The 27,199-nt window shown below is 30.7% G+C and overlaps 1 protein-coding gene across 2 annotated transcripts in view; it reads right to left on the minus strand.

Annotated features, from left to right (window-relative positions):
• The window catches only part of MS3_00004482 (uncharacterized protein), a gene marked incomplete at both ends in the record, with an annotated part of 105,218 nt that overhangs the window by 20,837 nt on the left and 57,182 nt on the right, over positions 1 to 27,199 (minus strand). The window contains 2 exons of one of the 2 annotated variants that reach the window (XM_035732165.2): positions 922 to 989; positions 1,511 to 1,514. The exons of the other annotated variant lie outside the window; for it this stretch is intronic. Of the exons in view, the coding sequence (XP_035588421.2) occupies positions 922 to 989; positions 1,511 to 1,514 (72 nt within the window). Of the gene's footprint in view, positions 1 to 921; positions 990 to 1,510; positions 1,515 to 27,199 lie in introns of those variants that run through there. 2 annotated transcript variants of the gene reach the window in all.

Here is a 27,199-nt window from a genome sequence, read left to right on the forward strand (position 1 = left end):
TTCATCATTAAACTAATTATGCATTAAATTACATCATACATTTCGATTAGGCACAACTATTTGTCGCGGGACATCAGATTTAATGTAAGGGTTCCGTAGCCCCATATTATATTTCCACGATCGTGGTCGCATTTATTTTAAACTTATACGTAAACTTCAATGGATCATATCATATGTTGAACCAAAAGTCCGTTTGTTATATGAATAATAGAGGTATTGTAAAGGATAAGAGCATGAATACATATTTTTCAAGGTTATCCACTCAAATCTATGGTAAAATAAAATATTAAACTGGGTAAAGTTTTATAGTGTCAGTTGCTATGTTAAGCCCATATACCCTATTCTAGCTTCTGGACGGCCAATTTAACCACTGTTCCTGAGTCACGTTTTGACCTTGTTAATTGTTCGCTTACCAGTCTTGACTGTTTTTATATGAGCGCGTATGTGTGTACACTTCTTATTCTATTCATTACATGTCTGTAACTTATTTTTATTTGGCTATAAATAGTGATTAACGCTTGTCTAGATGGAGTTGGCTCACACGCATTCTTCACCGCGTGTCATCTCACTTTACTCTCTTTGCTTCCTTTGCTTTGTCCCTCTGATTTCCTGTCCAGATCAATGAGTGTACAAATATATGTATTCAAAATCCCATTCTCGTATTCGACTTATTCAATTCTGTTATTCACCAACGCGATTTAAGTCGATGAAATATACGAGGATTGATGATATATATATATATATATATATACATATATATATATATATATATATATATATATATATATATTTCGATAGCAATCATTCAATAGCGATCAACGTATAATCCAATTGGAGTCAGATTTCGGGCCACTAAATTTTCACTAATGCATAAGCATTTTACAGAAATGTTTTCATTCAGTTTATGAAAACGATGATTACAATGTAAATTGTGGCCCGGTTCCTTGGTTCAATATTATTAATATTAAATAATTCCTCTAGCGTCGGTGCTTAATTTAAAAAAAAATTTCACATATTCTACTACTTGTACAAAACAAATTACTGGCTATTGTCAGCATATATAAATATCCTAATTTATTCGTGCTGTGATTACAAATTGTCTTAGGGCGGATAATTTTCAAATATATTTACAAATCGATACAATATCATTCTTCATTGGTTTGTTTATGTCACAAGAATAATACGTACTGTATGGTACTATCCTTTTCGAAGTCTGTTCTCTTACAATCGATGATCAACATGAGTTTTTTTAAAGCTTATTGCTATTACAAATTTGATTGATTCAACCATACAGTGCATTTTCAACCTTGGTTATTTTTTACACATTAACAATTTCATTACCTAAATCTTTATATATTTCAAACCATCAACAATTCGAAAAAAGAACATTTACCCCTGTCGGATTATTGGAACTCAATCTACTTTACTAAAACAGTCATTGTAAAAACCTAAACAAACGAACAGATTACACTATCAAAACAAATCAACATTTTCATATCATATGATTTACTCATCTTTTTGTATTCTGACATCTTCCATTTGGCTGAATAGTTTTTGTTTACAGAAAATGATTTTAGATGAATACAACTATCAAACTTTTCACTAAAATGGTTTTTTGCTTTGTTTTACATCAACGATAAATACCTCAGAATGATATAGTCACAATGATATTATTTAAACGAATAGATCATTTAGTAACAAAGGATGGTGTTTTGTTTTAGAAATAACTAATATCATTATATAAATAGAAATAATGAATTCTTACTACAAATTATTAGCAATAATGAATTTATCTGCTTTTATTCAAGTTTTCGATCTTCTAGAATTACGAATCAGTAAATAATATAATAATGTTAGGTAGTCGGATGTAAGGCGAGGATTGGTAAAGCAAGGGTCGCATTCCTACAATTGAAGAACATATGGAACTCAAAACAACTTTCAACCAATATCAAAGTCACAATCTTCAATACCAACGTCAAGGCAATTCTGCTCTACGGAGCCGAAACTTGGAGAACTACAACAACCACAATCAAGAAAGTACAAGTATTTATAAATAGCTGTCTGCACAAGATACTCAACATCCATTGGCCGAATACCATCAGCAACAGCCTTCTGTGGGAGAGAACAAACCAACTTCCAGCTGAAGAAGAAATTAGGAAAAGACGATGGAAATGGATAGGACATGTATTACGCAAATCATCAAACTGCACCACGAAGCAAGCCCTTACTGAGAATGCTGAAGGGGAGCCAAAAAGAGGAAGGCCAAATAACACATTACGTCTGGGAATAGAAGTATATATGAAAACGATGAATTACAACTGGACGGAGCTAGAAAGGATTGCCCAGGACAGGGTTGGATGGCGAATGCTGGTGAGCGGCCTATGCTCCTTCACGACGAGTAACAGGCGTAAGTAAGTACGTAAGTAAGTTGGATGTAGCCAACAGGAACCCAGGGGTTTAGATTTTATGCTGTTCAACACAAACCAATAAAGCGTACATTTAATCTTGCTGGGACTGATAATTTAGTCCTATGTCGTTAATGTATATAATCTGAAACGTTACTACTGAGTTATTCTAGCTACAACCGACCTCCTGTAACACTGAGAGATATTCACAACTGGTTAATCATTGAGTAATGACTAATTTTATGTTTATCTAGTTCTTTATAGTTCATCAAGTTATTGTTTCTCTGAGTAAATTGCAAAGATTATTTTCTTAATGAATTCATATTAATTAAGAGATCATGGAAAATTAAGAAATACTGGATAGTGGTTTTAACCTAGTACAGAATACATTAACAATGTATACCAAAGCCTTTACAAAATCAACAACTAGTACTCACTGCTCGCTGATATTTAATAGTTTCCTAGTTGATATTAGTTTATAATAAATCATAAATAATTTATTTATAATAAACAGTGTAATGCCTATGTGTTGAAAGTTTCGATTGAATCAGTTTATGTCCAATGTATTGAAAACACTAAGAAAAATGTTAGTGTCTATTTTAATTTAACATACTTATATACATTAAAAGACTAGTGAGATTCTAAAAAAGAAAGGTCATGTCAGTTCATTTTAATTATGTGTAAATGTGTTGATTGTAGCTTATAGCAAATGTTATAAAATGGCAAGTTGTAACTATGAAAAACACACAGTGAGAATGTTATAACAATTAAAAAACAGTAATAATAATAATAACATATGGTGTAGAACTGTGAATAAAGTAAGGAAGAGGGGAAAGCTTAAATAAAAGAATTAGACATAGGGTATTATTTATTTATGAATCTAAAACAATCATTTAATTTGAGTTAGATATTTTTATCATAGGTAGAGATAAATAATATTGTCAAATGTGTCCATTTCTTCTATAGTGTACAGAAGATATAGTGAAGAACTGTTTTATAAATTATTTGGAATTCGATTTAAAAGTTAAATTGTTTTTATCTGTTTTCCTGATATATCTGCAGTCAGTTAAGAATGAAAGTCTATGGTGACTTAAAGGATTTAATCACTATTTTATTTTACTTATGCTGATGCAAGCTCACCAACACCCTAAGATTATACCTCATAAATATGATCTCAGTCATTTGAATTATGGGGGTAGTTAGATTGATGCACACAATGAAGACAATGATAGATGGCCGAGCAATATCGTGGATTGGTTGAAGTTAGACATTAATACCGTCCCACACTAGACCGAAACGGTTGTCCAGTGATTCCAAATTTCCCACGGTGGTTTAGCTTAAATCGACTCATGAATCCGACTATCAAATTGATACACATAAGTTGATGTACTTATCAATAAAAAAAAGTCTTTACTTCTTGTTGATACTGGTTTGGTCTGTGAATCAAGTGTATAAACTAAGTGAACTGCTCGTCAATTCAGATCTCTCCAGTTTTCAACATAAATTTTTGTTAATCATGATGTTTTTACCTTCTCACCAGTGTATGGAAGTGTACGTGATGTGTTTTCTGTAATTCTGTCAAATTTAGTTACAAACCATTTTTATAGTATTTATTGGTAATTCAGTGACTGGGACATTGAAAAAAGAACTTAGTTATTTTCAACACACTTAAGTCTAATGAAATAACCGTATAATTCAATGGATATATTTTTTATAAATCTACTTCTTCTTAAAGATCCATCTAGTCTTTTTTTACAAGAGGTTAAGAATGAATAACCTACTATTAGCTTGTTCTTTTTTCAATGGTAAATAATGAAGACTTTCAAAAATTCCTGTTCATGAATATTTTTGTTTTACTCACTTAACACATGTCTGAATAACAGCAAAATTATACGACGTCTCCTAGGATGAATCCTTTTCGAGTGTGGCTTTATAGAATATCTGCTGTTAGTAAAGTTTTATTCCACTATATAATATTCGTTTTTTATAAAAGTAAAATAGATATTCTGGTGTTTGTTTAATCAGTTGTTTTTTAATTTATTCCAGTGTATCAATTCACTTGGTGTTATTTACTTGAATCTTCCCATTGATATTTAAGACTTGAATTGATCAGTCTCTTATTGGTATATGGGCATACTCTGTGGATTGTCTCGATATAGTGGAATCCACGATGCGCGTTCCATCCTATTTAGGACTCGTCAATTGGATGTACCTTCATCTCAGAGTTGATGTTCATTCCGGGACTCAAACACGGTATCGTTCAATTCAAACGCCATCGCATTATCTACTCAGCTACTGATTCCTGGTAGCCACTTGCTTGTACAGTGAGGTGGAGTCTACGGTCCTTGGTTCGAGCCCGGGAATGAACATCAAATCTGAGATGTATGTACGTCCAGCTGACGAGTCTCAACTAGGCGAAACGTAAGTCCTGGGTTCCATTGCTAGCTACCATCCATCTTTGCCTATAATTCTAGCATATGTTTAACAAAATGAACAAATTACTAATCATAAAATAAACTATTTGAAATAGTTTTAATTGAAAAAAACTAATTTACATTTTTCAAAAAAATAAATTGAGCGAAATGAAAATGTTTTTTGTTTATCTCTGTAGACTTCAAATTAGTATTGGTTCACTGATCGATAATGAATTGGTAAATAATAAATAATCACTATGACGAGTAAAAATAATTTACATCGATAAGTTTATTAAGTCAATATTTCGTTACTTTGTGAAAATGAAAAAAAAGTATATTTAAGAAAACACTTTAATCATATTACACTTAAAGAATATACTTGTCATATTAAATAAATTTCCAAAGATTAGACATAATTACAATTCTACAAAACAATATATGTATATGAGTTGGTTATGTTAAAAAGCAGTATAATATAACTAAGTGTCGAGTATTAAATTGTTTTGCAGACGAATTTTCATCACAAAACATATTGTATACTCAAATGAAAGAACTAAAGCATAAACTCAATGTACTTTCTGTTTATCAAGTTGCACTGATCAAAAAAGTAGATGGTGGCTCAATTTCGTGGATTGGTTAAATTTAGCCATTAACACAGTTGGTTGCCGGCTCAGTAGACTAAGGGTTAAGCGTTCATGCACCAGACAGATATGTTCTGGATTGGAATCCCACGTGGACGGGACCATAGGTGTGTACCGCTGAGGAGTCTCACAATAAGGCGAAACGGCCTTTCAATGAGTCCAAGTTTTCTATGGTGATCTAGCTTCAATTGACTCATGAAGTTAACTATTGAGATTACTATAATCCCCACAAAACCCCTTTGTGAAAACAACTAATCTTTACATTAATAGAAATAATTTTCAATATAAACATAAATACTATTTATTTTTAAATCAAACGATAACAAGTTTCCCTGTTGTTTGTTTCCCACATCAACTTTTATGATATGAATTAAATAAGAGCTATTCTCCCTACCCTTCCTTTACTCAATAATTATCTCATAGTTTTAAACAAGAAAAAAACATTTTTCAAAGTGATCAGTTTTTTTGTTTTCTATTTACTAACTTAAATTGTTTCTATACTGAATTTCATCTATTCATTCATATATATCATAAATGTATAATCAAATGTTTATCATTGTCAGTTGATTTATTCTATTCACTTCAGAATTGATTGTTATATACATTGTAAATAAATAAAAGCTATTTACAGTTATAATACTTTTCTATTCTATTTTAAATATTTAATTATCCTAACATAATTACATGGAAATTAGCGTATAAAGTTGATACCTATCTATCTATCTATTTGTATATATATATATATATATATATATATATACTCATTGGTTAACTGGCTTAAAAAATTGAATAATATAAAGGTATATCTGGAAAGAAAAACCCATTCACCTCTTGAAAATTGAATTATTATTCGATTTCGTTTTTAGATTTCTTTTCATCATTATTATTATTACTTGTTTCTTTTTCTCCCAGTTTTCTCTCTTCTCTCTTTTTTTGTTCATTTCTCAAGAGAATATTTCTTATTAACATTATTGGTTATTATTATTATTGTGGTTATGTATTATTATTATTATGTATACCAACTTTACTCTTTCATCTACATCATCTTTAAAGTAAAATTCAATTATGTTTAACTATTTCAAATGTCTATTTCTTACCTTGAAGTAAGTTTGATTCAATGAATGTTGCTCATCGGTACAATTATAAGATGAATAGAAAAGACTTAAGTATATATATATATATATATATATATATATATATATATATATATAGTGAAGACATTTTTCTAAAATCTGGTTACTGAATAATACTACTTATATTAGTAATTCATTTTTTACTAACTTGTTCATCTCATCAGCATAATTTAATTTGCATTATAAACTGTTTATTAATAAAAATGTGTAATTCATTATTATTATTATTACTGAAGTATGTATAAGAAAGAAACGTAGACTCGAGAAATAGGTATAGAATGATTTGATTGAGAACGAATATATATGTATATATAAACGTCAACACTAATAGTCACTAAATGATTTTACGCTTCATTTTCATTCAGTCTAATTTAATTTACTCAACAACAAAAAACTAATGTAAATAGTTTAATGGTCATATTTGATATACTTTTTTCATGCCTATGGCAATTTGTTTATTGAATAATGATAAGAAAAATATTCTATTAAATGAATGTTATTTAAGTTTACCCAATATAAGGACCAATAAATACATAATATTTATAGTTAAGAAGTGAAGAAAATTGTTAGAAAACAATTAGACATTCTATAGCTATTCGGATAGTTCAGTAGAGATTGTTTTCTCTTCAAATTAAGGTAAGACCGATTTTACATAATAGTTCCAACAACAAGAGATTGAATAACATTTAAAACTTTATTATATCAACCTGACTGCACTTCCTGTTATTATATGGTTAAATAGCCTTTCAATATACGTTTATTTAATCAGCTATTCACGTAAACTACAACACATTTTGGCCAAACAAGCAAATTGTTCTTATTGTGAACATTTATTCTTGAAGATTATATTACTCTAAGGTTGATATTAACCATATAACAAAGTTAGTGTCCTTCAGTGTAAACTGAAAAAAAACAAATTATTAAATCATAATTAAAAAAGACAACAGAAGTTTACTGGATTTTAAGTAAATCTACAGACGTTTGTGAGTAAATTACCAGTGAATCAATCCATTTACTTCTATTTTAATAACTATTCTAATTTACTTATATCGATTGTTTATTGTGCAAGTAATAGGATGTTTCGTTTGTGCATACCTTATAGTTGATCAAACCCAATCAATAAATTGCTGATCTGTTTATTGATCTAAGTTAGCGAACATGATGCACAATGATTTGAAGTCAAGTGGTTACAAGCAGTAGACAGACTCTCTGTCTAGATTCTATGGTGGATAGAACTTATCAACAAAAACTGTCTATGTGATTGAAATCAGTGGTGCTCATGCAACCAATTGTCAGTCACAGATATTCCTATTCAGAATCAGATACACTGATATTCCAACTATACCTTGACGGTGAATGGTAATTAGTGAAACACCTATCTACAGGAATATCTACCTACTGTCTCCGATCACATTAAGCACAAAAATTATTACTTTTGATTTACTTTCGGTTAGCATAGACAATTAATAAACACTTCTTTATGTACTGTCTCTTTTTATCATTGTGAATGTAATCAGGTGGAATACATATTTTATGAATGGTTATTATAGGTGATAACATATCCTTTGTATAATGTGTATCTTACAGCAGAACCCTTGAAATACATATATATTTTTGTATACCACTATTATATGTGTATATATGTCCATTTTTTCGTAGATAGTTCATTAATTAATTAAACGATTTAACGTATTTGTAATAACCAAGTGTATAAAATAAACACAACTTAAAAACTAATAAATAAATCAAACAAGAAATTAGGAGATTGTGTCTAGGCTTAGACTATAAGATCAAATGAATCTGTGAATAAAAGAAACATGAAATACCGATTGATACTGGCTAGATTATATTCAACTAAGTGTATAGTTTCTTTCTAATTTTAGATATTTTGTGAATAAATTCATCCTTGGCTTTTTTAGGTACGAGGATTATGTGGTTAATTTTTTAGCATTTTTAGTTAGTTATGAATACTATAGAGACTACTACATATGTGCCTTGGTTCGAGTTGTTCACGATGTCAGCTAAACAAGATGAATAGAAAGGAATTCAATATAACGACGCAAATAGACTGAAATTAAAAATTTGGATTATAGATTTCAAACAAAAATGTTTTCTCCGTGAAAACTGACAATTATAAATTTAATCTTATATTATTTTGAAGTGTTCACACTGTTTAGGAGTTCCATGCTACAAAATAATCGTTTAGTTTCCATGGTTCTCTAACTCATAACTCTCGGTAATAAAAAATAATTCATTAATAATTATCGATTTTTTGTGCACTTATAGTTAGTTTTTACTATGTTTTCTGTTCAACCACGAAAGTGACTTTACATTTATCCAGAATCCACTGTAAGTGATTTTGCAGAACCAGTTGAAGGTGAGTAATTACATTGATGTAAATATACACATGTATTTAACTTCTTTTATACCAAAGGGCAAAATATAATCATTCTTTAGTAAACACCCGTTTGTAGATATTTTTTTAATAGTTACTTATCATCTGTTTAGATATCATAAAGATTATAATGAAGTAATCCATATAATCCGACTATTTTTTTATATGCTGCAGTTACGCCCTCTCGAAGCACCTCAATTTTTCAAAAATCATTTGTTTACCGAGAGAGAGGATTTATACTTCATTAAATAGAAGAGATTAACATAAATAAATTAATCTAAATTTTATATTATTTAGAGCAGATCTAAATACTTGCAATTTTGGAATAAAAATACATCTAAAGCTATTCTAAGAATGATTGAATGTTGCATTGTAGCCCATTTCCATTATTCTACACATTAACTATTACTAAATGTACTTTATATACTTCATACATATTATTTGGTTGTAAACGTTTGCAGTTTGTTTTTCTTAAATGATAGTTTACTTTAAAGTTATCTTTACTATTCTTCCATAGAATAATCATAAATATTATGTCTAATGAAGCTAAAAATTAACTTTTTGTTTTCAAATAGTATATAAATGGCATGTTGATCGTAACAGTTTAGACATGAAGTGAAATACATTCATTTATAAAATAAAGTATATTTTCGATGTAATTCGATCATTCATTTATAACAACTATCATTGAATTATCATAGTAGTCTTGGATTCATCATATATATATATATATATATATATATATATATATATATATATATGATATAAATGAACAGTTGTACATTCGTAAAGTTTTTTTGAAGAGAAAACGTATTGATTGCTAAATCGACTGTTGAATCGTATTTGTTTCATTGTGACATATCACAGTGACTATATATATTTATATCTATGAAAAGATGTACAGTTTTAAGGTTAATGTCCATAAAATGTCATTTTGAATATTATTTTCTATATCTAGTAGTCTAACAGATTTGTAAATATTCTTAAAACTTAACAATTATGATTTAACTAACTTATCTGCTAAAAATAAAAATCTACTAGTTGAACGTATCATAGTTTATATAAAATAAGCAAGTCGAATAGAAAATAACGATGACAGTATCTGAACAACCTTAAGTAGTTATTTCACTGGTTGAAAGCATGAGTCAATTGAAGCTAGACCACCATGGAAAACCTGAAAACACTGGAGTTCAACCAGGTCTGTTGTGAGATATCAACTCACTGAAGACAATGGTATGCGGTGGCGAAACTTCGTGAATTGGTTGAAGTTAGACATTAACACCGTTGGATGCCGGCTCAATGGTCTAATGGTTAAGTGCTCGCGCGCGAAGCCAGTAGGTCCTGGGTCCGAATCCCGCGGGGTGCGGGATCGTGGATGCGCACTCCTGAGGAGTCCTATATTAAGACGAAACGGCCATCCAGTGCTTCCAGGTTTTCCATGGTGATCTGGCTTCAATTGACTCATGATTTCAATCTGTGAAGATTTCTAAAATCTCCACAAACCCCTTCTGTTTTAGATTTGTATAAAGTTAGTAGTTCAGTCAATCTGTAATTTAAATGAAAGGTAACGAGATTGATAAGAAGTATAAATATCGATAACATTAGGTGAATAAGATACTAGTCATCAAATGCTTGATTACGTAATATTTAAAATATTAATTTTGAACAGTGACAGTATAAGAGAAAGAAAAGACATCCATTTAATTTATGATAGAAATAACTGTTAATATAATAGTCCTAAAGAAATCTAATGTGTGAGAACAGTTTGAACTTGTCCCGGTTATAAATAAGTTTGATCAATGTTTCTATCATATAAAGGATTCAGAGCCTATCAGAAAACAATATCTGTGTGTGTTCTCTGTGATTGTTATTCAAATTAATCAGATAAGTTAGAAATTTACATTTTTCTTGAATTTGTTTACCATTTCGTATTATACGTTACATTTGAAACATTAAAAAAAATACGGAAATACATTTGTAATTAATCTACGGAAGAACTTATTTCAAACATTTTTTGTTGCTGTATGAAATCATATCGATTAGTTTAATGCTATAAAAATATGCAAATTACTTGGGCCCTAGTTAGATTGATGCTAGAAATACCACATGTTTAATTGTAAATCATTTGTTTATTCTTAATTTTCCAAAGCTAGTTTGCATTATGGATTGAAACTCTTCATACAGTCAGGAATCAATAAAGATCTACTTAATCCTAGTGAAGAATTTATCACTGTTCAAGTACGATCCCGTTTTTTTAGGATCAAACCCATACTCTTCAACTCATATGGTTGTTTATTATTTTTATGACTTTAAGTACGACTGAAATTAAATTTACTATTTACAGTAGAAATAGTCTAATGATATTCAGCTAAAAGATAGGGGGACTCACAGTGATATTGTTGTGAACGAACACTCTGGTGAGGACAGTCAACTTATTGTTTAATACGAAATTACATAGTTCTTTCTTAAAATGTGAAAACCATACATCAAATATTTCGTTTGCGAATCCCTCATCAATTGTTCAAATGTCATCGTTCCTTCGTCGCTATAATAATTACTCTCTGTTCCCGTTCTCTTCGATTCAATCTTTCCAACCTTCTGCTGTCAGACACTTTCACTTCTGATTGATATTATATATACCTAGGTTAATCAACTATAGACACCCTTCTAGAATAGTTGAGAAAAATCTGGAGCCAAAATAACTATGTGAAAAGGTTTCCATAGCACCAAAGAAAACGCTTCATGAACTTTCAATTTAAAGGAAATACTGCAGCAGAAATTCTGAGTAATAGACTTTCGAGATCTCTGAGAAAAACATTTTGTTCGACCGAACTTTGCATTATCTTTTCTAATCCTCCTATGATTTGTGGTTATGTAAGGGATAAACTCCATCTTTGTGCCAAATCAATGAGCATCTATCACTTTGCTTACTCGTGCGATGCAGGTCATGTTGGTCACACAAAGCGTACCCTTTCGAAACGCATCGCCGAAAATTACCATTCCTGGTTTTCTAAAGGATGACAAAGTATGGTCGAAATCCCACTCTTAGAAAATCTAGTCAATTCTGGTCAGAAGCAACCTTTGAAATTATACATGTAGTCAAAAGAGCTAGCTCAAAAGGAATGGAAATGTAAAACCTATGTACGGTAGAAGCTATTACTATGCATCGGTTCAAGCCTGACCTTCGGGTATAAAAATAGTATATTCATTCCTTTATTCTGCCATGGTCGTAACCTTGCTTTCTAGATTACATAATCCATCGCTTTTTTAATTATTGTTCCTACTCTTTTTATACTTGTTTTTACAACTATTAACTCGGTGTTTTTACAACTTCTAATCGTTTTATTCTTTCAAGTAGATAATTATCATTACCCTGCCACTTTTCGCTAATTATTAGATAACTTCTTTTCATTATCTGATTTTCGCAAATAATTCATAACAAGAAACCATTCTAAGTCTTCTTAATTACTAACAACCATTCTGTTTTACTACAGACTACTATTTTAGTAAGTAAAATTAACTGTAAATACGACTGTACTACTTAAGTAAATGAAATCGTCTAAAAGAGATTTGTTGTTCCGTTGTTCACAGTTCTTTTGTGATAGCTTAAAGTGGTCAGTGTTTTTAGAAGTATTAATGTATATAACCATGCTGAAGTTTACTATTTTCTAATAATATAGGTGTTGAAATTTATTGATATCTGCTTAGTTAACCGTAGGTAAATGAAGTTCATTTGGATTTTTTACATTGATACAATAATCTCTAAGTAATGCCACCAACAATTTCAACAGGTTATATAAGTTTCAGATATAAATTTTATAAAAACCAATCACAATAGGAATTACTTGATATCACCCCCAATCCTTAACAAACTTCGATATCATACATTTACAATCATTTATAGAAATAAATACAGTGACTTCGAATATCAAGAGATGTATACGATCTTCCATTTGAATGTCACAATATATAAATATTTAATTTCTCACTACATATCCAGAAAATATCATCTTTAATTCGTTTCAGACTCATGGATAAATACTGTTGAAAACAAAAATACAATGACGAAGCAGCTAAAATACTACAACCACACCATTAAATATTATCTTTAGCAAATATAAAACTGTGAATTAAATGGTCATTTAATTATCAGATCCATCCTCTTTTTTTTTACTTTTAAATGACAGACTAGCATTTACTGTAAATTATTTTAATTGAAAAAAGGTGGGACTATAATTTATGGACAACTTTTCAGTGACGCTAAATTGACTTTGAGAGTGTCCACTTAATAACTAGAACCAAATAAAGCTTATAAACCAGTATAAGAAATTAGAATTATGATTTACAATTGATGAATATGTTTAGGAATTAGACCATAAGTTTCTATGACGAACGGACATCAACTATAATACTAAAATAGTGTATTGCTAAATGAATGGGTGAATTACGCGCCAAAATCTAAAACCTGTTATCTGATTCCTGATTGGTTCGTTCATAAATTATAATCTTGTCAAGCAAAAATATAATTTTAATTGTGTTTTACTTTAGATAAACAAACCAATCTATCTAATTGGATTGTTTACTAAACAATTTAATATGTCACAATTATCTTTACATATACATATACATATCAACATTTTCCCAAGATAAATCAATGAAAAATATAACAATTACATAAATATACTTTTATCCTTAATTAATCTTTTCAATTATTTATGTAAGTGAGAAATAGTTATAGAAAATGGACATAAATTATAAAACAAAATTTTTATTAAAGAACTAGATAATTTAATGAAAAGAAAAGCCGAAATAGGAGAAAGAATAGAAAGAAAGAAAGAGAGAAAGAAAGGAAACAATGAGGGTAAAATTTATTTTTTCAAGACCAAAGGATTGTCAATTCCCCTTTTTCTTTTAAGGACATATACAATAATATTAATCCAGGCAACACGAAAGCTATTTTTACAAGAAAAAAGAGTGTTTCATATAAGAAATAAACACCATAATAACTCTTAATTACTAAAAGGGGTTAGTGAATTTGTTTTTTTGAAGTTTCTCTTTTTTTAGCATTCCATACTGATTATTGTTAAGCAATGATTTAAAACCTGGAAAAACTGGACAATTGTTTGATTTTAGTATTGGACTACCTGGAAGTATGCATTCACGATCCCATTACCGAGGATTTAACTCAGGACCTACGATCTTGGACACAAACACTTAACTTCCAGAGTACTAAATCGGAACACTGTGGTTTGCATGTCTGACTTCGATCCATTCGTCATAACGTCCAGACATATTAATTGACCTATACTCCACAAGGTTGAACTTTAGTAGCCACGGGTTCCCACTCAAACTTCGTAATTACTTATTGAAATCAATCACTTGTAAGCAGTTGGTGAATAATCACTCCAATGGGTTTACGTAGATTCTACGATTTTTTACAGCCAACATCCAACCAATCATCGATTTAAAATGATGGGTGATGTTTCGAAGCATCTGTATAATTTATTCGTAACTGAAGATGGTTTAACTAAGAGACCTGAAAACATTTCAGTTGTGAGGAAGAATTGCAACCTTACGAGTTTTTTAACAGCTGATTTCCCTAACAATATAGTTTATCCCCAAAATTAACTAAATATTCCCTAAAACATTATATTAATATATTATTTTCCACTTTAGCTGTTTTACACCAAGTAACGGTAAAAATATCACCGATTATCAGGATGGGTATTTGTGGAGATTGTAGCAAGTTTAAAAGTTGAATTCATGGGTCGATCTAAGCTAAACCATCATTGAAAACCTGGAAGCTCTGGACGGTCATTTTTTCCTAGTATGGGATTCCTCAATAATGCGCATCTACGAACCCTTATATAGATCTCGAACCTTGAACCTTCGGTTTAGCGCAAGAACACTTAAGCTCTGAACCACTGTTAAGGCATCCAGTGGTGTTAATGTCTAACTTCATTCGAGCCATGATCTTGCGCAACATTTTATCCATTGCCTGATATGGATAACTGTCTCACACCCGACACAGATTGAACTTCATTGGTTATGACTTCTCACTAGAACTTCAAGAAATACATCTTGAAGCTAGTCAATAGTGAGCACTGAAGGACTATGAGTCAAATCTTATAAAGAAGACTAGTCTCCACAGTACTGCTAACACATCATGATGAAAACTGTGGACTAGGATGAAACTCAAATAATGGATTACTTACGGAAGACTATCAATTATTTAATACTAAATAACATGAAACTAATCAGTAAAACTATGATTGAATTTTCAAATCACACTACAGAATGAAAAGATGGAGAATTCGAAATTTACAAAGAAATTTCAGGAATACTATGAAAATCTTTATAACAATTTGTGAAACTGTCCACATTGTTTGAAGCTGCAACATTATGCATTTCTTTTAAAGTAGAAAATCAGTTTGTTTTAGTCATCATAATATTTCATTCATAAGTTCATATGGTGATTAAATTTGGATTATAGATACTATAATTTTGAACAAGTATAAACAAACAATATTGTTTTTAGTTTAAATGTTATCATAGTTTACTCTAATTGATATGATAGAAAGAAAAGTCAAAATTCGATTGATTTACTCATTATGATTTTTTGTTCAACATTATTTCCGTTTCGATTCAATGTAATGATTACTTAACGTAGTATTTCTTTTGTTTCCTCCTCGCATGATATTTTATTCTGTATAACATACGATATTCTTGTATTAGAAATTGACATATACTATGCTCAGCATATGATTTGTTAATCATCTTATTATATTCATTAAATCTAATGTTACTATTTGTATTACGTAACCTAGTATTATGAACTTTCTATTACGTCTTCATGGTTACTCATGTTCACATTTCCTCACGGAATTAGTACTTTAACGAAAATATTTTCATATATATATATATATATATATATATATATATATATATATATATATATGCATACGATTGTACAGCTTGATAATACATTCGTTGAAAAGAGATCCCTTCGTTGAACTTCGTGTTTTTTTATTTTTAATGTTTAAATGGGAATTATTTGTCAATAACTGTGAGTATTTTTCACATATGTGATTTCATTCTAATTATTAAACAAAATGGGTCTACGAATCAATATATAAATGAGTGTATTTTTGACTAGGGTCGTCGTCGTCATGTATTTTATTTGGGGTGGGGTGAGGGGTAGTAAATCTTCATTTATGCCAGTCTTTGTGTTCTTACATTCGCATCGTGGGAATTTCAGAGGACCCTCATTTCCAGCATAAGTGATAAACATTTCCTATACAACAATCAACGAAAACCAGATATAACAAGTATCGTCTAATCGACAATACATATCGGTGGTGACGGGATTTTCGGAAAAAAATTTAAGAAGTCTTATCACTAGTATTCATCAATATTTATATGAGAATATTAGAACAGTCAAGACAATTTATATTGTTCACTAATTGAGTATTTATACAATTTCTTATTACATAAATTTTTGTGTTTAATATTCTGAATTTCAAAAGGGGTTTTGTGGAGATTGTAGTAATTTCAATAGTTGAGATCATGAGTCAACTAAAGCTAGATCACCATGGAAATCCTGGAAGCACTGGATGGCCCATTCGTTCTAGTACGGGATTCCCCAGCAGTGCGCATTCACGACCCCGCCTCGCGAGATTAGAACCGAGAACCCATCGGTCTGGTTATAAGCAGTGATCAGTGGAGTTCAGCTGAATCATCTGTGAGATAGTAACTCACTGATGACAATGGTAGATGTGTCGCTCAATTTCGTGGATTAGTTGAAGTTGGACATTAACACTGTTGGATGCTGGGCGGCTCAGTGGTTAAGCGCTCAAGTGCAAGACTGATAGGTCCTGGGTTCGAATCTCACGAGGCGGAGCCGTGGATGCGCATTGCTGAGGAGTCCCGCACTAGAACGAAAGGGCCGTTCAGTGCTTCTAGGTTTTCCATGATGGTCTAGCTTTAATTGACTCATGGTCTCAACTATTGAAATTCTGAAGTTCATTCATTGAAGTTTTACCTACTTGGTTTGTTAAACCATAGACTAAATATTTTATTATCCTATACTACTTAGCACTACTATTAGTAAACTTGTTTTCCTTACAATCAATCTGCACATTTTGCTTATAATATGTAGTTATGAGATTTAATTCATTATGATCATTGACTCATAAGTTACCTTGATTCGTTTAACATTTTCATATAAACATTCATGTATAGTACAATAATGCTTTATGGTAATCTAAATGTAAACAATATTGTTCGTTTATATGTGTTGTTCCAGGTAAACTATTTCTAATTAATCATTATGTTATTCACATATTTTATTGACTAAAAATATACATTTCATTCTTATTAAAAGTTTACATCTAATTCATTCAAATCTGTATACAACGGTATTCAGATAATTATAGGTTTCACTTAACCAAATTGCAATCAATAAGGAACTCACTTCATCTCTAAGAGATTCACAGAAAATCACATCAAGTCAATTCCTTCGACTATTGTCGATATAAAAGAGTAGCTATACCAGTCATTACTCTTTTAATTGTTGGTTTGTTCTTCTTGAGATTAATTCGTGATGTAAAACCATAAAAAACATTCGATTATGTTTTTATTCATCAGCTCATTTTCAATGCATGATAACATATATATATAATTTAATAGAGATTCCTTGACAAACAAACGATGTAAACACTTGTGAAGATATGCAACAGGTAGATCTCTTTCGAGGGCCTGCAACAAACATTATATTTATCTAAACATAAACTGACGACCGATAATTCATTCCAACAATTATGTTACCAGATATAAAACTCTTAGTAATTGTAAACAATCTGTACACCTGCTTCAATATTGTTAATCATTCGATATTGAAATTTATTATTGTAATTAGGTGGCATTATACTACTTTTTAGTCAGTGTCATAGCAATATCTTTCTATCTGTTTGCTGATAATATTCATTGTGACATTTCAAAGTATTGGGATATTTTAGAGGAAAGATATGTCCAACTAAAAATTCCTCAGTTTATAATGATCTTTTCTATCTAGTGACAATTACGAGCAATTAGCATTGTACTTGTTATTTTAGTTAATAAGTAGATCTACGGTAGGTATCTATTGTAGCGTAGTTTCATGAATATTCATTTACAAAATGAGAATACATACAAAAGTAACTTGCATTATTATTATCCGTTGATAAAATGAGTTTGATAAAGAAGCTTCATTATTAGCAAGAATTCCTTATAGCAGCTTATTGTAAGCTAAATTAGATGGTACGTAATCTATCTGATAGTATATATATATATATATATATATATATATATATATATATATGTATATGTATATATATATATGGATAATTTGCTGGTCTTCCAGGTCTCTTAGGACAGGGTTGCATGATATGTGCTGTTGGATGGCCTATGCTCCTCTACGAGAGGTAACAAGCGTAAGTAGGTAAGTAAAGTAATATATGAATAGGTAGATAAGACACTACTTTTCGTAGTTTAAAAACGGTTTTTAAGAAAAATCATTCATTTTTTAGTGTATCCGCAATCCTTGGTTAGGATGTAATAGTCGTGTTTTTCAAAATTCTAGATTGTAGTGTCATGTGCTAGGAAAGTCTTGAAAGAAAATGTTTTATTTTTACATTTATTTTTTAGACCTTTCAAATCTGTGTTATTTTGTTTTCTAATTCTTATAGCTTAATGGAGAAACATTCAGTGTCAGTCGTCAATGTTCACTTAAAATGTGCTATACACTAAATCTTGATACGTTATCAGGTTTACTTAGCCCACAGTAATTGCTAATTACAAAAAAATTCAAAGTCTCTTTTTAGGATTGGGAACTAATAGGGACACTAACTCATGACAATACAGAAAAGTTTATAATCCACACGACAATGATCGGTGGAGGAGATGGTACACCAGGATAGCTAAGTATTCAGAGCATAATTCAAAACTGAAAAGGATTAACTCTGTATATATAGTAACACAATATATCCTCGAGAAACATATGTAAATCAGCAAATTATGAGTACTTCTATACAATTGGGAAAAGTTTAGTTCATTTGAATATATAAATTTAAAAACTGTTATCGTGGTTATTGTTACAAGAAAAAAAATTTATGAACACAAACTTTGAAACTTAAAATCTTCCTAGTAAAAATTTTTCAGTGGTTAGAAAAGTCGAGAAGTTGATTTACAAATGCTCTAGTATGGTCAAGGGTGGAGAGAGTCAGCTCTCTCTTTCGAAATGCTCTCAAATGGCTACCTGTATACAGCCTCTGCCGTGGAAGTCCTACTCACTGCCTTCTCGTGGCTGGGGTGTTGTTTACGAAATTAAGAGGACGTAAAGCGAATGTCGGGCGCTTTGACCGGGTTGACAGATATGGAGGATCTGTCTTAGGGACTTGGAGAACCCTGATCTCAAACCATTGGTGCACATGGGCTCCAGTATCCTGAGGAAACAAATGGCGTATGAATCTAATGTTGGTCACTGGCTACCATGGAACTGTATCTCTTCACGTTGCTCCATTGCCTTGTGGATCAGACCTTTAAATCGAAGGCTCCAGGCGTGGTCTCCTTGGAAATCCACCTGCTTCTGTGTATGCGCTTGGCCAGTATCACAGCCCACACACAAATCAAGTGCCTTGTGAGGCACATATCTGTTTGGTGCCTCCTTATACCAATATTTATGTGTTCCAATAAATAAATAAATAAAGAGAGAGATGTAATCCGAGATAGGCACATATATAGAACAGAGGCGATTTAATAAAATAATTTGTATCTGCTTTTAGATTAATAATGTTGATAATTTATGTCTATTTAAAAATACTTTAAACTAGATTGTTTCTTGAAGTAAAAAGTGAAATTTTTGATACAGATTTATATAAAATCAAAGTGTAGTGGACATTTGTTTCGTCACAGTTTGCTACAAACTAATCATGTTCACTCATAAATATCAGTGAGATCTATCAGAAATTTACTAAAACCTAGGAAAAATTGGACCACAGTTTCTTCTTCATTTGAGACTCCTTCTCAATGAGTATCTACAATCCCACTGGGGATTAAGACCTACACTTTCTGTTCTTAATCTGAAGGCTTAACCTATAAGTCGCTTAGTCAATATTCATTGACATACAAGTTCAACTTAAACTCATTTATATATTTCTTCACCATCATTCGTTTTAAACTGTAATCAAATTAACATCACTGGTGAAAATAGATGATTGTGGAGTGATGTCGCAAACTGATATAAAATTCAATATTTCCACTGGTAGATAACAGTTCAATTGTTTTTAACTTGACCACTTGCCTGAAGATCTGAACATCCTGATCCTCATCCTCAATGGTGTTATTGATATACATTGCTTAGAAACTCAGTCCATTCTAGTATGAAATAATTTTCTAAAACTGATTAATGCAAAATACATAATCGAACAATCACTACAATACTGTATATTTTGCAAGTTTACAAATACACTATCTTGTTTGATGATCATCATTATTATCTAGAATATTGAATATTGATTAAAATCTTTTTTTCACGAATGATATGAGTCATCATTTATATTCAATATTAAAGCTCAGAATTTTGTCTTGTCTGTTGCGATTAATAAAATTTTAAAAAAAAATCAAAAATCAATAAAAATTCGGAATTCAATAATTTTAAATATTTAAAATGAAAAGAATTTTCGCTCTCTCTCTCTCTCTCTCTACATATATATATATATAAGAAATACACGTACAAGGTAATAAACATGTAAAATCTCTGTATTTCATTTTATTTTCCTCATTTTTAAAACAGTAACATTTAAATATTTTAGGCGCCAATTTTAGTGAAGAGTGAACTATACATTTTATTGTTTTAAACGACATTTAAATGTACTCCAAAAATCAATATTCATTATTTAAAATATAGTATTATGTTGCATAGGATACTATTTTAGAAAAATGTTATCTAGGTCTATATATATGAATGGTATTCTTATTCATTGTATATTAGATTAGAAACAATATGTGGAAGAAAAAGAAAGTCATTTATGTCACAAAATATATAGAATTTAAGAAACATTACCGTATTTTAGTTTCTATCATATAAAACATCAGATAGAATGTTAGAAACTTTAGAATGTAATCCACTGAACTGTTATATTTGATTTACTTATATGAATCATAACACAATTTGTATACTTTATTCATAGAAATAAATTACATAATCAATTGATTATTGATCGAATTATTCTTTAAATGTTCTGTTTTTATTTTGCATGATCTGTCATCTTCCACAAGAAACACATTTGTCAAATATGTGGATGATCTCACTGTATGTATACTGATTTCTACTTCTTTACATCTCATAGAAATGAATGAGTTTTTGTCTCGTATTGAATGGTGGTCTATTGTTAATGGTCTCATATTTAATCCTTCTAAATGTCAAGTTTTTAACTTTAGTCCAAGACATAACCAACATCTAACCAAAATGTTGGAGTCCCATAATCTTTATGCTATTGGAGACTCTTTGATAAACACAGTGTCGAAGGTCAATTGTTTTGGTGTTACCTTTTTCCTATGATCTCTCTTGGTTTCCTTGTGTTTTGCTGTTATCGAAGAAATTTTTCCGTCTGAATTACTATAAAAAGAGGTTGCGTGCTCTTGGGATTACTCGTTATTTACTCTTACAATTTGTCAATTCCTGTATATTGCCTATTATTATTTACTGTTATCAACTATTCTTTTCCAGACTTTTGAGAAAAGACTTTATTGTATTGTGGAGAGTGCTGAAGGCAGTTAGCAGAGTGTGTCGCGAATCTTTTTGAAATCTTGAAAACTTTTCTCAGGTGTTATCTTATCAGATACTAATCATCCCCTTCACTCATATCTTTCTCCATGTATATGTTCTGGTAGAACGAGATGTCAATACATTAAAATCCATGCATACAAGCAAACGTATAAAACTTCTATAATACCTTACCTAGCAAATATATTATATGATGAATAGATTGTTAGAGTTAATCTAGTCAATAACCTATCTTTTTAAACATGTCTCTAGTTTGAAAAGTTGTACAGATTCAGACCTTCTTTTTTTTGCTTTATTTGTTGTTTTTTTCAAAGAAATTTGTTGAAATACCTTGTGTTGAGTAATATAATATTGAATAAAGCCATTAATAAATAATAATAATAATAATGTTACTTTCTATTTAATGAATGAGTTATTTCTCATAAGTTAGAAAATTAGAAATAATAACTAAATTAATGTATTTGTTCGTAAATTAGGAAACAATTCCAATATATATGTGCATATATTCCCTCTTCAGGAAAATAATATCCATTAACTTGTAAAACATTTGAATGTATTTTTTTCTATTTATTAAGATAATATTAACAAATCATTTATCCTTATTTATTGTAATAATTAAACTAATACAATAATGAATTATTTCTATTTTACTTTTCGAAAATATTTCGATTGAATTGATGAATCAGAAGGGGTTTTATGGAGATTTTAGAAATTTCACTGATTGAAATCATGAGTCAATTGAAGCTAGACCACCATGGTGGTGGATGCGCACTGCTAAGGAGTCCCAAACTAGGAAGAAACGGCTGTCCAGTGCTTCCAGGTTATCCATAGTGGTCTAGCTTCAACTGACTAATAATTTCAAACAGTGAGTTGATTAAGTAGTATATTTATACAAAAATAAAACTCAGTTTATATGTAGAGATGAATAGTAACTAGCAGGATTTATGTTTTATAATATTTGGGACTTGTCAGTAGTATGCATCCATGATTCTATATATGGGACTTGAGCATAGAACCTTCGATATTGCACTCGAATGCGTCATTTCTAGACTTCTACTAAGGTATCTAGTGATGTTAATGTCTAACTTCAAACAATTGGGTTCTGATGCTCAAGAAATAATTATGTATTCTCATTGACAGTCAAATATATAATTTTCCAACTAGTGACTAGTCTCGGATTTTTTATAAAAATCAAAACAATTCTACTTTTGGTGAATTTTCTCTAGTAAAAATATATTAAATTCAGATTTTAAAAGATATAAGTTTTCATTAACTACACAAAATCTCATCAGTTATTTTGATCATTTGTTTCTAACCATACTAAATACTGTTAGCTAATAGCTAGCAGGTTGCATGTTGCATGGTGTTTGTAGCTTATCAGCCAAATGTACCTGAATCTGTGTGAATATTCACATCGAAACTACAACCTGACACCTTTGTCCACAAACGCCCATAACGTATGCAACCTGTAAGCATTACTTCAATACTTCCATTTAATAATATGTACTTAACATCAACAAGTAAAAGATATAAATAATTCTAAAAATGATATTACACTGTTATTGTAAGAAAAATGCAGTTATCTATAGATATTCTTTAAATTACGAAGCTTTTTGTGTCTATCTCTGGAAAATTCTTTCTAAACCATTTTTATATCAATAAATTGTAGTTTTACTACATAGAGTAATAGATAGATTGAACCTTTGGGATATTAAGACAATGAAACTAGATGATTTCTTCAACATTTTCATAAACTAATGTTTATTAGCTTTCGCTGGTTGAAATCATGAATCAATTGAAGCTAGATCACCATGGAGAACCTAGAAGCACTGGACGGCCGTTTCGTCCTAGTATGGGACTCCTCAGCAGTGCGCATCCACGATCCTGCACCCCGCGAGATTCGAACCCAGGACCTATCAGTCTCACGCCAGGCGCTTCAAAATCTTCAAAAAACCCATTCTGATAATAATAATAATAATAATAATCACCTGCTCACTTGTGATTGGCTTCAGGAGACACTCCTGGAGTTCTAGTGAGAAGCCGTTATCAGTGAAGTTCAACCAGGTCTGTTGTGAGGTATCTACTCACTAAAGACAATGGTGTATGGTGGCGCAATTTCGTGGATTGGTTGAAGTTAGACAATAACACCATCGGATGCCGGCTCACTGGTCTAGTCGGTTTGGTGCCTGGCACGAGACTGATAGTTGCTGGGTTCGAATCTCGTTGGGTGGAGCGGGATCGTGGCTGCGCACTGCTGGGGAGTATCATACTAGGACGAAGTGGCCGTCCAGTGCTTCCAGGTTTTCCATAGTGATCTAGCTTCAATTGACTCATGACTTCAACCAGCTAAAATTCTAAAAATCTCCACAAAACCCATTCTGATTTAATAACTTTATAGTAAGAACCTGTTAAGAACATTTAACTATAAGTGGTCATATAGGTAACATATAGAAGAGAATAGATCATTTTAGGTAGATCCTCGAATTTGGTGATGATGGAAATTTTAAGTCGAATCTATACTACTGTCATTTCGACTTAATTGAAATTTTTGAGGAAAACCACTTGTTTGAAATTGTCAGAGGTTTGATCATTGTTTTATAGCTGGGTATTTCTCTTTTTTATTATACTAATAGTACCAAAATGTACTAATACACTCATTATAATGAATAAAATAGATTAAATATTACTAGAGCAAACAATGAATAAACTTGTACATGTAACTTGTTCATTTGTTTCAGATTTTTTCCAAATTCATATGGTTTCTTGAAAATGTCAGTGTAGCCTTTAACTCAATTAAATATGAAATGCATGAAAATGATAAGTCTTCTAATTGAACTCTAGATTCGGTTCCTAAACACTTCTAGTAATCTCCAGGTTAAATGTACATAGCGACTTGAACACGACAGAAAAGGTGTGAAATATAGAAAAAACGATTCACTCCAAATGTTAATTTATGTACAGAAAATCTAGGGTTTTTGTAGTATTTTAGATGATCTTGAGTTTCCGGAAAATTCTAGACCGCTACTAAACAATAGTAACAGTATAGTCAATCATTTAATCAAAAACTCGATATGTGACTATTCACTTTCTAGATATTTCTTGCAAAACATCTAGTGAATACTGATTGGATAAGATGCATCTCAATGTTTTCAGAGTCTTTTTTGGTTTACTGTGCGAGGATTTTTCGGGATCTCAAGTAAACAAATTTCTAAATCATAATTTCATCACTCATTATTTTATGCTTATCACTATATAATTATTATTGTTTGAAATAAAGCATAATGTCTTTTATTCATTATTAAAAAGTCAACTAAAAATATGTCTCTATGGTTAAGATCATGAATCAGCTGAAGTCAGACCACCATGGGAAACCTAAAAGCACTGGACGTTCCATTGTAAGACTCCTCAGCAGTGAGCATCCACGATCCCGCCTCGCGAGACTTGGACCCAGGGCCTATCAGTCTTGCGTGAGTGCGCTTAACCACTAGACCATAGTGGTCTGACTTCAACTGACTCATGATCTCAACCATTGAAATTACTATAATATCCACAAAACCCCTTCTGATATTAAAAATATATCACCAAAATGACAGTTAGTTATTTTGCTTAGATTTCTAATGTTGACAGGGAATTATTCAACTACCTTTTTTTGTATTTTGTTGTTATTTTTAATATTCAGTTAAAAATGTCTGTAAATGTATTTTATGTTCGTTTGTAAAACATTCTGTTGCATTTTTTTGTTTTTGTTTCCAACATTTATCCTTTCTTTTGATGTCAACAGTATCTTTTTTAGGGGATATTCTTTGTTAATTAATCATTGTCCATTAGAAAAAAATCTGTCATATAATGGTTAGTGAATTTGTGAAGTCTTTAAATAAAGGTGAATTTCACAGTAACAATAACAATTTCTCATATATGATTTTTGTTAGAATAAGTTTCTAGTGAAGATAAATTGTGTTAATTTATTCATGGTTGACAGTGGCTCGATTTTATGGATTGGTTGAAGTTAGACTTGAACACTGTTGGATATCGGCCGGCTCAGTGGTCTAGAGTTTAAGCGTTCACATACGAGACCGATGGGTTGTGGGTTCGAATTTCGCGGGGCAGGATCGTGATGTGTACTGCTGAGGAGTTCCACACTAGGATGAAATGGCCGTTCAGATTTTCCATGATTCATGAATTCAACTATGAAATTACTAAAATCTCTACAAAACGCCTTTCTGCTAATCTTATATTTGATTGGAGACAATCAATATAATCCCTAAACACAGATTATTACTTGTCAGCTAGAAGGGAATCAATGGTTTACAAGTGCTTTAAATATATATAAAACAGTTAATGTTGGAACTTCTGTCATAGAGCTATTTAGGTGCTACTGAAATCATAGAAATTGGTATGCAGGCTCGAAGAGTTTTGTCGATTGCTTCCAATCATGCAATACTTGATAATGTGCAATGAATTATAACTTTATATTTTGCCAATAACGATATAGTAACCTGAACAATAAAATTTGAACAGCACTTAGAACTGGACGTCATGGTTGGTTAATACTGTGTAGACATTTAATAATCACGCTGTTTTGACTTTCATTTTACATCTTTGATTGATTTTGTTTAATCAGCCATTGAAAATCTATTAATATTGGCCAGATGTTTTGTTTTGATAGGGTACTTCTTAGCACCTTTTATCTATGACTCAGAAAAGTATTGCACATGTAACTTTCTAAACTTTGTTTAATCTTTCTTTGATGTAAGTAAAACAGTGAGTAGAAGACAAACATCACATACTCGTATTATTTTTTGTTGTATTATAGAATTGAAAGTTCTATCATGAAAACAAATACTATTTTGTTAGTTCATATATTATCTTAACATAGTCGTCCAATTTTATACTATTGGACGTAATAAATACAGGATTGTACCAGTTCTCAGTAGGTATTCCGGGTGAGACCTTATCTTTACTTTGTAATTCAGTTCTTTTTTGAAAGCTAAAAGTACTGGGTTTTGTTTGCAATGTGAATATCAACATTGGGATACAACCACATCCAGCTGATAAATCCCTAATAGAATAAAACATACGTTCTGGATTACACTACCGACTGCAATTCATTCAAAAAATATTAGTTAGTCTAAGTATATATATAACCAAATCATATGAATCCTTGTGGTTATTCTATTACTATACGAATAGTTTAATAATTTATCAGGATATATTATTCTCAGTTCAACATTAAAAGATCTTCGACCTTGAAAATACTTTTTCTTGAACAGATAATGCTTTCTTCTTAATAATTTGTTCTTAGATTAGTCTTTTTTAGCTTAATAATGCGATAGACATGAGATGTATAAATAAACATAATCAATTGAAATACTGTAACGGTAGTTGTCT

This window comes from Schistosoma haematobium, chromosome ZW (genome assembly GCF_000699445.3).
Source record: "Schistosoma haematobium chromosome ZW, whole genome shotgun sequence".
NCBI lineage: Eukaryota > Metazoa > Platyhelminthes > Trematoda > Strigeidida > Schistosomatidae > Schistosoma > Schistosoma haematobium.